The sequence below is a fragment of the Dreissena polymorpha genome, chromosome 7 (genome assembly GCF_020536995.1).
Source record: "Dreissena polymorpha isolate Duluth1 chromosome 7, UMN_Dpol_1.0, whole genome shotgun sequence".
Classification (NCBI taxonomy): Eukaryota; Metazoa; Mollusca; class Bivalvia; order Myida; family Dreissenidae; genus Dreissena; species Dreissena polymorpha.
In genome coordinates this window covers 87417333-87432691 of record NC_068361.1, presented here as the reverse complement: position 1 = coordinate 87432691, position 15359 = coordinate 87417333, and the positions used below count along the sequence as shown (strand labels likewise).

At 33.2% G+C, this 15359-nt stretch overlaps 1 protein-coding gene across 13 annotated transcripts in view; it reads left to right on the top strand.

The window, feature by feature from the left end:
• LOC127837565 (outer dense fiber protein 2-like) overlaps nt 1-15359 on the top strand; it is a 205198-nt gene that overhangs the window by 11680 nt on the left and 178159 nt on the right. For 9 of the 13 annotated variants that reach the window (XR_008029339.1, XM_052364765.1, XM_052364764.1 and 6 more), the window contains exons 4-5: nt 823-855; nt 3939-4094. The exons of 2 other annotated variants lie outside the window; for them this stretch is intronic. Coding sequence is in view for 10 of the 11 variants with exons in the window: in XM_052364765.1 (XP_052220725.1) it covers nt 823-855; nt 3939-4094 (189 nt within the window). In the remaining variant the exon portion in view is untranslated. The remainder of the gene's footprint in view (nt 1-822; nt 856-3938; nt 4095-15359) is intronic. 2 more of the 13 variants (XM_052364766.1, XM_052364769.1) reach the window with 2 other exon arrangements.

Genomic DNA, 15359 nt, shown 5'->3' with positions numbered 1-15359 from the left:
TATTTAAAAATAAATAAATAAACATTGAATTGGGAATTTGTTGTCCCATTTAGAAAAAATAGACTCTTTTTAACCAGGTTTCGAAGGAAAAACTGGTGATTAGATTGGTGAATGGTGGCAGGCGGAACGAGCTTGTCCGGGCCATAACTATGTTGATCATTGTGAAATTTTAAAATCATTTGGCACATTTGTTCACCATCATTGGACGGTGTGTCATGGGAAAGAATTACGGTGATATCTCCAAGGTCTTACCTAAAGGTCAATCTTTGACTTGAAAGGTCAAAAATGGCCATAAATGATCTTGTCCGGGCCATAACTATGTCATTCATTGTGAGATTTTAAAATTACTCAGTACATTTATTCCCATTCATTGGACAGTGTGTCATGTGAAATAATTATGTCGATTTCTCCAAGGTCAAGGTCGCCATGACTATAAACAGATTGAATTTGACACAAGGGGGTAACTAGGAACAATCGGTAACAATGCACATTTTGAATTGTCTCCCTTTATCAGATTTTTTCCAATTGAAAGCCTGGTTTTGTGACAATTCTGTCCTCTGTTTCCATTTGGAATGGGTCCTTTTACAGGCCCAAATATGAACAAAAAAACACACCCTGATATACATGTAGGTCCTGCTTATTAGACTTTTAAACTCATTTTGAGTAGTTTCCAAGTGTGGTACTGAAATCTGAGTACTAGTAATACATTTTATATTATTTCAATACTTATATGTATGTGTTTTCTGGCTTCAGTGCTTAAATGGGTACCTGATAATTATTATGTAAGAGCACATGCATGTTTAATTTGTTGGTATTTACAAGGTGCCTGAGATATCATCTGTTGCATGGACTGGGGTAATCAGCTGTTTTGCATTTGTTTTTATTGTTTGTTTTTTGCCAAGGCATGACACAAACTCCACCAACAACATGTAATAAATATGTAGTTATACTTATATACTTATAACACCCCCCATTTTAAGATAGTCAGTAAATCTTCTGTTGTGATCATTATTCTGACCTCAGAGATGAATGTACTGTTGTAGCTTTCTGTGCCATTTCTTTTTTACAAAAAAAAAATTATAAAAAACATTGGCTATTATAAAATTATAGGGATGCCTGAGTTTCAAGTTCTTTAAATTATTCCCAGCAGTCCTGGCTGTATTATTATTGCAATGGTGGATGTTGTTATATAGTTGAACAAGGTTTTGCTATTATAGCTTTTGCTGTTGTTTATTTGTTGCTTGTTGTTTCTGTTCTAGCCAGTTGTATTGTTGTTCTTCATGTGCTGCCCATTTCAATTCACATTTTGGAGATATTTTTAATGGGATATTAGCTAGTATGTTAAAGTCCTCAAAACACTGCAAATCAACGAATATTTCATAAAATATTACCTTAAATAAAGTTAACCCATAAAATAACAGTGTAATGGCCAAAATTTCAATGCTGGATGTGGTAGGGTAACATACTTTAAACAAGATACAAAATGCTTGTTTTCATTTTAATGTGTGACATCATATTCCATTTGCCGTACAAGCGAACATGAGATGGGCATCGGGCAGCATTTGAAGCTTGATGTAGTTCTCATGAGCTGCCTGAAGCAATCTCACTTTTGCTCATAATTTTTTTTTTTTTTTAACTGTTGCTATAAGGAATACTGATTTTTAGCTCACCTGATTGCTCAGGTGAGCTTTTGTGACCGGTCTGTGTCCGTCTTCCGTCTGTCTGTCGTCCACATTTGGTTTATAAACACTCTAGAGGCCACATTTCATGTCGGATCTTCATGAAACTTGGTCAGAAGATTTGTCCCAATGATATCTCGATCAAGTTCGAAACTGGGTCATGCTGGGTCAAAAACTAGGTCACTAGGTCAAAAAAAGAAAAACCTTGTAAACACTGTAGAAGTCACATTTCATGCCCAATCTTCATGTAACTTTGTCAAAATGTTTGCCTTAATGATAAGTTGGTTGAGTTTAAAAGTGGTTCCGGTCCGTTGAAAAACATGGCCGCCAGTGGGGCAGTTTTCCTTATTTGGCTATAGAGAAACCTTGTAAACACTCTAGAAGTCACAATTTTTGCCCAATCGTCGTGAAAGTTGGTCAAAACATTGGTTTTATTAATATCTTGGACGAGTTCGAAAATGATTCAGATCGGTGAAAAAACATGGCCGCCAGTGGGCGGGCATTTTTCTCTAATCATATATAGTGAAAACGTGAACACTCTAGAAGTCACATTTTTGGCCCAATTTTCATGAAATTTAGTCAGAACATTTGTTTCCTTGATATGAGAGTTGAGTTCGAAAATGGTTCCGGTCAGTTAAAAAACATTGCTGCCGGGGGGGAGCAGTTTTCCTTATTTGGCTATAGAGAAACCTTGTAAACACTCTAGAAGTCACAATTTTTGCCCAATCATCATGAAAGTTAGTCAAAACATTGGTTTTATTGATATCTCGGACGAGTTCAAAAATGGTTTAGATCGTTGAAAAAATATGGCCGCCAGTGGACGGGGCATTTTTCTATATATGTATATTGAGTGAAAACATGTGAACACTCTAGAAGTCGTTTTTGGCCCAATTTGCATGAAATTTGGTCAGAACATTTGTTTCCTTGATATGAGAGTTGAGTTCGAAAATGGTTCCGGTCAGTTGAATAACATGGCTGCCGGGCAGGGGGGTGGGGGCAGTTTTCCGTATTTGGCTATATATAGAAACCTTGTAAACACTCTAGAAGTCACATTTTTTGCCCAATCATCATGAAACTTGGTACAAAGATTGGTTTTATATATACATGTATCACATAATTAGTGCCATAATTATTGCCCTTAGATTGTCCAAATTTTCAATATATTATACAAAATCCTTGTAAACACTCTAGAGGTCACAATTTTGTTTCAGTTTTTATGAATCTTGGTCATTATATTTATTTTTGTAAGCAAAGTTTGATTTTTGGTAAGGGGGGGGGGGGGGCAATTCAAAATATAGGTTACCAGGTCAAATCTTACAAAAACAAAAACACTCCATATGCCAGAGTTTTGGTTCAATAATGATAAAACTTGACCAGGATGTTTGTTTGGACAATATCTAAGTCAAATTTGACGTTTGGTTAAGATTGAATGAACCGACTCCTCTCAGGTGAGCGAACTAGGGCCATCTTGGCCCTCTTGTTTAAGTGTTTACTTTATTTTTCTAAATATTTGATTAGATATTCGTTAATTTTGAGTGTTGATGTGGGTTTAAGTTGAAAGAATGAAATCATTGTGGCTTGATCACCAGTTTGTTTAATAAACAAATGCATGAATACAGAAAGCATTTACAAACACATTCGTAGAAACATGTTAAATCCAGCAAGAACATTATTTAGACACCCTAACTGTACAGTGACAACATGAAATTGTCAAGAATTCTTTAAACAAGTTCAGGTAGTACTTTTGTGTCTATAATATTGATTCAAAGCAGGAAGAACAAAGAACAAAAACAAGTTCAATTATTTTTTTAACATAAAAAACGTGTATTTATGCAAACGGCACACACATTGGGCTGAGTGTTACCTGAAATAGTGTAAGCATGCGCAATTTATGTTTTTGATATTATACATACACATTTAAAATAAGGTCAAACCTGAAATTGAATCCACCAATTATTATGGCACCCATTTAACCCTTTTTTACTCAGGAGCCAATTGAATATGGCGTAATGCATCCAGCATACAACCAGAACAGTCTTGGAGTTACTAGAAGTCTGTCCAGGTTTTATGCTGTTTGCTGTTCATCATTACTTAATGGTAGTAAATGAAGCCTTGGCCCTTGAATCTAGTAAGAAAGAAATTTATTTAGTTTGATTCTCTAAGGGAAAACATCACATCAATATGCGTATCTAAGGGTAAATGGATATATCAAAACTGCATCCTGCCCTTCATTGACTGTGAGTGATTTCCCCTGCCCAGGGCCCCACCCACAGGCTGGAGATCCACACCCCGCGGGATGCCCTCCGCATGGAAGACCTCTCCACGGACGAGGAGGACCGAGTCCACAGCGAGATGAGGCAGTATGAGAACAAGATCGAGAACCTCATGAGCGAAGTCGGTACACTCAAAAATGAGGTACTGAACAAACGAAACATGCGTTACTTGTTACGGCTGGGTTTGGATTGATGTGGGCTCAGCTCTGTTTTGTGTAATACGTTCAAGCTTCTCTCTGGGAAAACTGCAGGGATTAATGCATGTGTGTAAAGTGTCTATATCCAGATTTGCCTGCACTGTCTGTGTAGGGTTATCTGTGACGGCCTTTTCCGCTTTTATTGTATTTTTTGTTTAAAGGAAGTCTCTTCTGAGAAAAATCAAATTAAGACGAAAATGTTGTCTCTGATTAGCCTGTGCTGACTGCACAGACTAAACTGGCACGACACTTAACGTACATGCATTAAGTCTGTATTTTCCCGGGCATAGCTAATATTTACCCAGTTTAACCCTTTGCATGCTGGGAAATTTGTCGTCTGCTAAAATGTCATCTGCTGAATTTCTTAAATAAGCATTTTCTTCGATTTTTTTTCAAAGAATACTATCAGAATAGCAAACAGTTTGGATCCTGATGAGACACCACGTTCTGTGGCGTCTCATCAGGATCCAAACTGTTTGCAAAGGCCTTCAAAATTCGGTTCCCGGACTGAAAGGGTTAACCACCTAAACCGGAATTACTACGTCCAGTGTAGCAAGGATATGGATATTGACATCCTGCATGTACACTTTTCCTTAATAAGACTTTGTAATATAATCCGCACCCTTTACTGTAATCTTTAAACCTTTGCATACATGTATACGCACCTCAATATATATATATTTATATATTTATTTAAACATCTGTTTGTTGAAAGGAAATAACAAATAATATTTTTTATATGGTGAAAGAAATATTAAGACTTGTGATGAAGTTTCGTTTTAAATGTTAATTCATTGTATACATATGATACTATCAAAATAGTCAATTTATTTACATTCTTACAGGTACATTTTCTGGCCATAATAATGATTTTTAATTTTTTGGTAATGCCAGATTCAATGAAGAGTGAATGATCTTTCATTATTTTTTATAATTAATCGAATTTGTTGAATTTTTCCAATTGTAACCAATTGGGTTTTTTGATAGTCGGTGTTGGGATTTCTGTGATGTTCTTTTTGATATGTTGACCCTTGTTTATAGTTTTTGAGTGGTGGGTTAGGTTACTGTATTGCTAATGTTGTGTTGCTGTTGTTATAGTTGTTGTCTGTTGTAAAAGTGTTCTATAATAATATAAATGTCTGGTTTCAGTGTAAGATTTTGTTGAATTGATTTGGGTTTTTATTTACTCAAAACTGATGTAACCCCTAGTTGTAACCGTTTGCAGTTCTTAGACTATAATCGTTGTTGCATACAATTGAATGTACAATATGTTATTTGATTGTTGGATGTGAATTAACGTATCTGCTTTAAATTGTATCGACATATACAATGCAAAGCAGTGACAAACATGAAATATCCAGCTAGCTTACTAATAGATGGGCTGTGTGTTTTGTACCTTGTTGAGAGGTATCTGGGCCTAATTGTAGTCGGACTAAGTCTGCCAAGGTAAAAGTTCTGGTTGGACTTATGACTTGGTTGAAGCTTTAGATCTTTATCAGTCTTGCAAATGGAAATTGGCAGATGCCGTTGATAAATACAGGTTTATTTAAAAATAATTATAAGATAATGTACGGCATACATTAAAATAGCAATATTCTACCATAATTAGGGAAAGAGAATCTAGGATCAGTAGAATGGTTGCTGCTGAAATGGGGCTGGGTGGAAAGCAAAACCTGTCTGGAGATGTTTTCTAAATATTTGCTTAACCCTTTCAGTGCGGGAACCGAATTTTGAAGGCCTTTGCAAACAGTTTGGATCCAGATGAGACGCCACAGAACGTGGCGTCTCATCAGGATCCAAACTGTTTGCTATTCTGATAACATTCTTTGAAAAAAAATCGAAGAAAATGCTAATTTTAGAAATTCAGCAGACGACATTTTAGCAGACGACAAATTTCCCAACATGCAATGAGTTAATCCAAGGAATGTCTGAGTCCTTTTTAGTATAACACTTTTTATAAGGTTTTTAAACAAAGGTGTTTCTTTTGTGATTAAATATTTTGTTAAATATATTTATAGCTTCTTAATGTTTGATCATTCAGAATGAAGAGGGAGGGGCATGGGTCATCACCCTTATACTGAACTCTGATCTTTCCCTGATCACAATCACAGTACATGTTGTAATGGAAATGGTCAGGGCTAAAAATTAATTGACCAATTGTAATATATGATAATAGAAAGTGACTTAAATTGCATACATTGGTAAGATTGTCATTTTGGTGTAGATTGATTTGCTAGGATTCAAAAGGTTAGAAAAATAGAATTTTTTACTTGTTTTGGTCTACCATTATGTAGAATATAACAATTTATAATGATATTCCTAATATGCATGTAAATGTATAAGCATTGGTAGGTACATGTACTAAAATACTTTCATGTACAATCCTCAAATAGTTTGGTGCATGATCTAAAAATCTATTGCATGTACTGTCTGTAGTATTTAGTATGTAATCAAATATTGTTTAATGTTCTTTTAACCAAAATTTATTGTTTTTTCAATTTGATGATATTTAATAAGCTTGCTAATGAAAGTTTGGTATGATAATGAACTCATGCATTAATTTTGATATTGCTGTCTGTTTACAAATATTTTTTAAAACATCGTGTCTTGAAAACGACTAAGAAAAACATAATGTTGGATTTTTTCTAAAAATTTAACTTTAATCATGAAATATACAATATTTTAGTGCTTCATGAAAAAAATTCTGCAGTTTAACATCTTTATTCTCTTTTGTTTTGTGTTTGTTCAAAATGTGTGTATGTCTAAATACATTTTTCCAAAATGAATTATTTACTCTAAGTGAGTAATATATATTTTTTTCTAAAATGTGTAACGGAAATAAGGAAAGTTTTGTGAACTTACAGCAGCTGCTTAATATTTGTTAGAAGGTGTGTGTGTTTTTTTTCTTCCTAAAGTTTCTCTTTTTCTTTTTATTTTGATTCTTAAGCAGTATTTAATGTTCTTTCTCGAGTTTTACACAATCCTTACTTATGAGGGAAGTAACTGCTACATGTACATAAATCATCATAAATGTTGTCCTGTAAAGTGTATAAAGTATATCGAGGGTTTGGCGCAAAACTATTGTAACTCACATTTTTAGAATTTTACAGGAGATCAAAAAAACATCCTTGTTTCCCTAATTTTCACTTCCTGATAAAAACCAGGCTAAAACTTGTAGTAAATAACTGTATTTAAACATAACAGTTAACAATTTGTTTAAATATTGATTCATTTAAATGTATTTGATTAATATCAAGATACAATACTGTTGCGTTAAAATTTATTCCTTTTTAGCCAATATAATTTGGTGCAAAACTATTGTATCTAAAGATACATTACTTTTGCACTAAGTTTTTATCTAAAATTGATGGTTTTGACATATCCAAGAAATATTGTAACTATAAAGGAAGATTTTTAATGGACATGTCCTTTTGTTTATAACCTTAATTTTATAACGTAATTATAAAGAAGGGAAGAAATCTTTTAATGACATTAAATTAAGTATACTTCGATGGACGGTTGGTTTCATTTCAACTGTTACAGTAGAAAATGCACACCATGACTGGCCAGGTACTTACAACTGACAAGACTGGTATCTTACAAAATAACATTCCATCAAAATAAACAAATTTAAATGAGTGTATTATGATAATAATATCAATAATCATTGATACAATGCCACATAACAGCTGCAAGTGAAAATAAACACTTAAGTCTTGATATGATAGGTATCTTTAATATTTACAAAAGTAGATTTACCTTAAGTACCTTTAATATAAAATTGAAATATGTTATTTCCTTAATCTTATTTTTTTTTATTTAGCAAAGATTTGTTTAATCCCCATTGTATGCCATTATACTAAAATGCCATAGTTATAATCAAATAATGTATAAAGACAGTCATTTAATTGCAGAACTTGTGAAATAATTGGCAATTGATATGTGAATTAAAAGTCTGCATTATGCAATTAAAACATGTATTGTTATAATTACACACTATTCCTATATTTCTCATGTTTAGGTCCATAACTTCATTATAAACAAACAAAACAAAAAATCCAAAACATTAAAATGATACTTAATGCTAACATCCAAACATTACTTCATCAGTAACTTTCATACAAAATTTTCATAAAGGAGGAGAAAGAAGAATGTATGGTGGACACCAATGGAATGGCATGAGCTTTGCAAAGCATTAAATGTGCCTTTTTCACGTTTTGGTAAATTGAAAAAATAAAAAAAAGTTGTTTCAGATTTGCAAATTTTCGTTATAGTTATGATATTTGGTGAGGAAACAGTAAAATTCGGAACAATTACGATGCTCTAAATGATCCATTATGCATCTTTTGACAATTTAAAAACCTGAAATTATAAAGCGTTGCAACAGGAAACAAATGAATAATTTGGAGAGTTCTGTTGTTGTTTTATATTTTGTTAATCTACGAGGATTGCTTACGGTATATAAAATATCAAATACATCAATCATTGTATAAGCACAGATGGCCGAGTGGTCTTAGCGGTAGACGTTTACTCCAGGACTCCAGGGGTCAGTGATTCCAGCTCAGCTGAGGGTTACTGTTTTTTTTCTTCTTTTTTTATTTCATTCTTGTTTTACTGGAGCTTTGTTGATCCAATGTTTACAATTATCAATATAAAGCATTTAATGACAATCTTCAATACATGCCAAAATCTGTGAAAAGGCCCCTTATGAGGTCTCTGTCTTTTTCCCATTTCAATTTGATTCAACAGAATCCTCCTTTGAATTTCTTGGTCGTTGCATCAGATTTAACTCATGAAACCATATCGGTACTGATAAAACACCAATACCCGTGTCCATTTAACTTAATTGTACTAAATGTTATTTATCATAGTCAGCAAAACCATACGTTGACTGATGTACCCGACCGTGTAAACTCGGTATCCGGAGAAGTGCCCCCCCGGAGAACTGCCCCCCGGAGAACTGCCCCCTTATTTTAAAGGTGGCGGAGAGGTGCCCCCCCATCAAATCGGTAGGGGCGGAGAACTGCCCCCCTGTCAGAATTTAGTAGGCGGATATCTGCCCCCCCATCAAATCTGTAGGGGCGGAGAACTGCCCCCCGGTGTCATATTAGTTATTAGTTACGTAGTGAAAACAATACTTACGGGTAATTTTACGTTATCGCCGACCACATTTTATCCGGTAACAATTTAATTTCAGTACAAGTATATTACCATTTATCGAACTGAATAACACAAATTGTCTAGAGGCATGTGATAATACTGTTTAAGGCCCTTGGTACGCATCTGCACCACTCACTATACATGAATGCCTTGTAAAAGTCGTGTTTTAATAAGAGCGCGAAACATAGTCGAGATCCACACAGGAAACGCGTGCGTGTTAATACTGGCAATGTGTTGCAACTAAATATAGACGTGCAACTCGGTACTTATGGAGGAAAAGTTACATCGGAATTAATTTACATTATAAAGATAGTATTGACCCATGGAAAAAAAGTTAATTGACATATAAAAAAGTAAATTAATAGGCAAGGCAAAGGCAATAATTTAGCTGACTTGAAGAAAAAAGTGAAGTGAAGTTGAATTTATAAGCAATTTATTTGTGTTGTTTAGTTAATCCATGTCTTCTAGCACCTTATCCGTCGGTAGCATCGCCAGACCGTCGAGTCGTCCGCAGTTTGCATTTTGAGCAGATCATGTCGACATGCCAAACAAACAAAATCGGTAACAGTTGCTTTAATTAGCAGCTAATAAGGCAGGCAGAGAACTTGTTACCGTTAACGATAAGTACCGCGATCTTTTAATTGGTAGACCGGACCGACCTTAATTGTTAAGAACTTGTTAGCTTTGAATAAAGCCGCATATGGGTTTATTATATTGAACCGTCCAAATCCGTAATTGGCGAAAACAAACAAATAAATTATTGTTTTCAGCTGGCATAAGGATGGATTAAATTGCATGCTAATTGTTTGTTTTTATTACGGGGAAAATATCAAATAATTCAGCCGCGAAAACTTTTTATTAGCAAAAAGTTATTTGTTTTACTTTGTTCACATTGACGAAAATCACGTGATTATAAAGTTGGCGACGTGACGACGTCCATGCCGAGGTAGGTATTTTATGCCGTTTTATAACTTTTATTACTTGTACAACTTTATATTACTTTTGAAATTTCACTCAATTTCCATACATAATAGCAAGAAAGTTACTGGCGTTATTGTCATTATAATACTCGCTTTATATATCACCGCTATTTCTTTAATTAGGGGGCACTTCTCCGGGTCATCAATTCTGACAGGGGGGCAGTTCTCCGCCCCTTATTAATCAGCAGGGGGGCAGTTCTCCGCCCTATACAAAAACAGTGAGGGGGCAGTTCTCCGCCCAGTGAAAAATCTTTGGGGGGGCAGTTCTCCGGGGGGGCACTTCTCCTAGAGCCTGTAAACTCAAACATCCTTAATGTTATTCATCATAGTCAGAAATATCATACCTTGACTAATGTACCCTTGTAAATTCAATCATCAAAATGTTATTTATCATAGTCAAATATGCCATACCTTGAATAATGTATCCGTTTAAATTCAAACATCCTGAGTGTTATTTTTCATAGTCAGATATACCACACCTTGACTTAATATGTACCTGTGTAAATTCAAACATCCTTAATGTTATTTACCATAGTCTGAAATATCATACCTTGACTGATGTACCCGTGTAAATTCAAACATCCTAAATGCTATTTATCATAGTCAGGAATACCATACCTTGACTAATGTACCCATGTGATTCAAATATCCTAAATGTTAGTTACCATACTCAGAAATACCGTAACTTGACTAATGTACCAGTGTAAATTCAAACATCCGAAATGTTTTTATTTATAGTCAGATATTCCATACCTTGACTCAGATGTACCCGTGTAAACTCAAACATCCCAAATGTTATTTATCATAGTCAGATATACTATACCTTGACAAATAAACCCGTGTTAATTGAAACATTCTAAATGTTATCTACCACTGTAAGGAATGCCATGATACCTTTACTAATGTACACGTGTAAATTCTTACATTCTAAATGTTATTTATCATAGTCAGATATACCATACCTTGACTAATGTACCCGTTTAAATTCAAACATCCTTAATGTTATTTATCAAAGTCAGGAATACCATACCTTGACTAATTTACAAGTGTAAATTCAAACATCCTAAATGTTATGTACCATAATCAGAAATACCATACCTTGACTTATGTACCGGTGTAAATGTAAACATCCTAAATGTTATTTATCATAGTCATATATACCATGCCTTGCTTTATAAACCTGTGTAAATTCAAACATCCTAAATGCTATTTACCACAGCCAGAAATACCATACCTTAAATAATGTACCATACCTTGACTGATGTTCCTGTGTAAAATTATCCTAAATGCTATTTATCATTGTCAGGAGTACCACACCTTGACTAATGTACCTGTGTAAGTTCAAACATCCTTAATGTTATTTACTATTATAGTCTGGAATACCACACCTTGACTGATGTACCCGTGTAAATTCAAACATCCTTAATGCTATTTATCATAGTCAGGAGTACCATACCTTAACAAATGTACCGGTGTTAAAATTCAAGCATCCTTAATGTAATTTATCATAGTCAGGAAAACCATACTTTGACAAATGTACCGGTGTAAATTCAAACATCCTAAATGTTATTTATCATAGTCAGCAATACCATACGTTGACTAATGTACCCGTGTAAATTCAAAAATCCTAAATGTAATTTATCATAGCCAGCAATACTATACGTTTACTCATGTACCCATGTAAATTTAAACATCTTAAATGTTACTTATCATAGTCAGAAATACCATACATTGACCAATGTACCCTTGTAAATTCAAACATCCTTTATGTTATTTATAATAGTCAGATATACCCTACCTTGGCTAATATGTCCTGTGTAAATTCAAATATCCTTAATGTTATATCATAGTCAGATATACTATACCTTGACGAATGTACCCGTTTACATTCAAACATCCTAAAAGTTATTTATCATAGTCAGGAATACCATACCTTGACTAATATACCCGTGTAAATTCAAACATCCTTAATGTTATTTATAGGGATGCAAGAAGTAAACCGGCTAACCGGTTAACCTTCTGAAACGACCAGTTAATCGTTTACATTTTCGGAAAAGGTTAACCTAGAAAAAAAGATTTGATTATGTTGCTTTTTTCATGGAATAATTCGTACTTGTTTACTTTTTTCGTGTGGCATACTGCCAACTTGCGCTGGCGACTTGTAAGAACAACAGGCCGCACCATTGCCGGTAATAAATAACATGTCAACAAAGTAATAAAGCAATTAATCAATACCTTTGTGATAACAAATAGGGGGTACGTTTTGATAACTGATACTATTAGTCTTTTGACTCGCTAAAATTTAACTAGCGAACTGCGGTGAGTGGGATCTACCGGTATTAGCGAAGACGTAATTGCCACGTTTATTGAACTCGCAATAAAAAACAGTTGAGACATTGGACGGCTTATTTTGATGTTTTGTTAACCAATATCCAACACTGATTGCTCGCGAAAATACCGTGTTTATAAGTAACAATTTTATGAAGAATTGCATTCGTAGTTACAATCTTTACGAGTTAAAAATTAATATCATTGTGATAATGTACGTCCAACAATACGACCATTACTGTCCGATGCAAGTTTTATTTAAGAAAGCAAATTATGAACTAATTAAATTATTAAACATCAAATAGAAATATTTTAAAAATAAACCCATTAAATTTTTTATTCGTGTAATTGCGTAAAATGTGTGCGCTATGGTACGTTTACAAACATACGTAACTATCAGTATTCAAGATCATTATACTTAGTTACATCGCTATTTAATAAATGTACTGATTATATTAAATATTCAACATACATTTCGTTCAAAATTAATTTAATTTGCTTTTGTGTCCTTTATTTTATGCACATTTTTTATTGTAAAATGAAAATCAAACGATACAGCTTCATCTACAAACGATAAAATGCAAACAACAAAATACATTGTATGCAATTATCGAATAACAAGAGGTGCGGATTCGTTGAACACACATAGCCCACTTTACGTCGCATTGAAAGGAAAAAACATTTCTATATTAAGGCAATTTGAGTTTTAAATATTATAACAGAACGAACAAAGGAATACGCCATTTTTGTGAACGATACGACGCAAACGTAATATAAGCGGCCCAACCAAAAATAAGTTAATAAAACATAAAAATGAACATTGTGTAGTTCTTTAATTTTTTACTCCTATGCATTTACACAGGAAAAATAAAAAAATATATAGCATACATTTACAAAATTATGAAAATAATTTGTATAGTTCATTTTATTATCAAACTGGCATGTTATCAACACAAGCGATTTCAAATTTGAAATAACTTTTGTTTCTACGGAGCGGTTCGAGCTGAATGACATTTTTTACGTACTATAAATTATTTAAACTACATAAGGCTTTTCGGTAACCGGTTAATAACCGGTTACTGAAAAAGATTAACCAGTTAATTATATTTGTAACCTCTTGTATCCCTAGTTATTTATACCATAATCAGAAATTCCATACCTTGACTAATGTACCGGTGTAAATTCAAACATCCTAAATGTTATTTATCATACTCAGATTTACCCGTGTAAATTCAAACATCCTTAATGCTATTTACTACAGTCAGAAATACTCTACCTTCAATAATGTTCCTGTGTAATTTCAAACATCCTAAATATTATTTACCATAGTCCGGAATACCATACCTTGACTAATGTACACGTGCAAATTCAAACATCCTAAATGTTATTTATCATTGTCAGAAATACTATACCTTGACTATTGTACCTGTGTCAATTCAAACATCCTAAATGTTATTAATCATATGGTCAGAAATACCATACCTTGACTAAAGTACCCGTGTAAATTCAAACATCCTAAATGCTATTTATCATAGTCAGGAGTACCATACCTTGACTTTTGTAAATTCAAACATCCTTAATGTTATTTATCATAGTAAGAAATACCATACCTTGACTTATGTACCTGTGTAAATTTAAACATTCTTAATGTTATTTACCATAGTCAGATTTACCATACCTTGAATAATGTACTCGTGTAAATTCAAACATTCTTAATGTTTTCTACCACAGTCAGGAATACCATTCCTCGACTAATGTACCCGTGTAAATTCAAACATCCTAATAATGTAATTTATTATAGTCAGGAATACCATACCTAGCCTTATGTACCTGTATACATTAAAACATCAAAATGTTATTTATCATAGTCAGAAATGCCATACTTAAACTTATGTACCTGTGTAAATTCAAACATCGGTAATGTTATTTACACTGAAAATATATTGGAAAAGCAGTAAAACTTGGTTCATTACTATTGTAACTCAAGTTACAATAGTTTCGACAAAATATATTTATATGAAAATACATGCAAATTAATTTGCAAAACTATTGTATCTTGAGTAACAATAGTGTTGCAATAAAAAGGAAAATATATAACTACTGAGTTTATATGTGCAACACTATTGTATCTATAGATACCATAGTATTGCAATATGACTTTTTGTTTGGATTCAAATATGTTATTGCAACACTAATATATCTTGAAATACAATAGTGTTGCAATACATTCTTTACATATTTTAGATACAACATTTTTGCAGGATCACTATAAAATTGTACATGTTAATTATATAACTGTGATATTTTTTTTATGGATGCAGGGTATGAAAATATGTACAATTTTAGTGGAAAGTGGTTTTGAGAAAAAATCATAGTTACAATAGTTTTGCGCCAAACCCTCGATATGATTGCATTAAATTTATCAATGACGTGTGTATACTGAGATTATAAATAGCTTAATGCCTTGTGCATGGAATTAAAAACAATAAATAAAAGTATGGTGATGTAACAATTAAGAGTAATACTGAGAACTTTTCAGAATCAGTTTGAAAATACTAAAAAACACATTCAAGTTGACTTGTTTCTTTAAATTGTTTTGTAGAATATGACTTGTGTTTTTAATTTATTATTGTTAGAAGCCTCTTTGCCATGCGCCTGTAGATTTTCATTAAGGCTTTTTCAGTTCTCAAAATATTTATGTCCGTCCTTTACATCCATTCACAACAATCTTGATGAGAGATT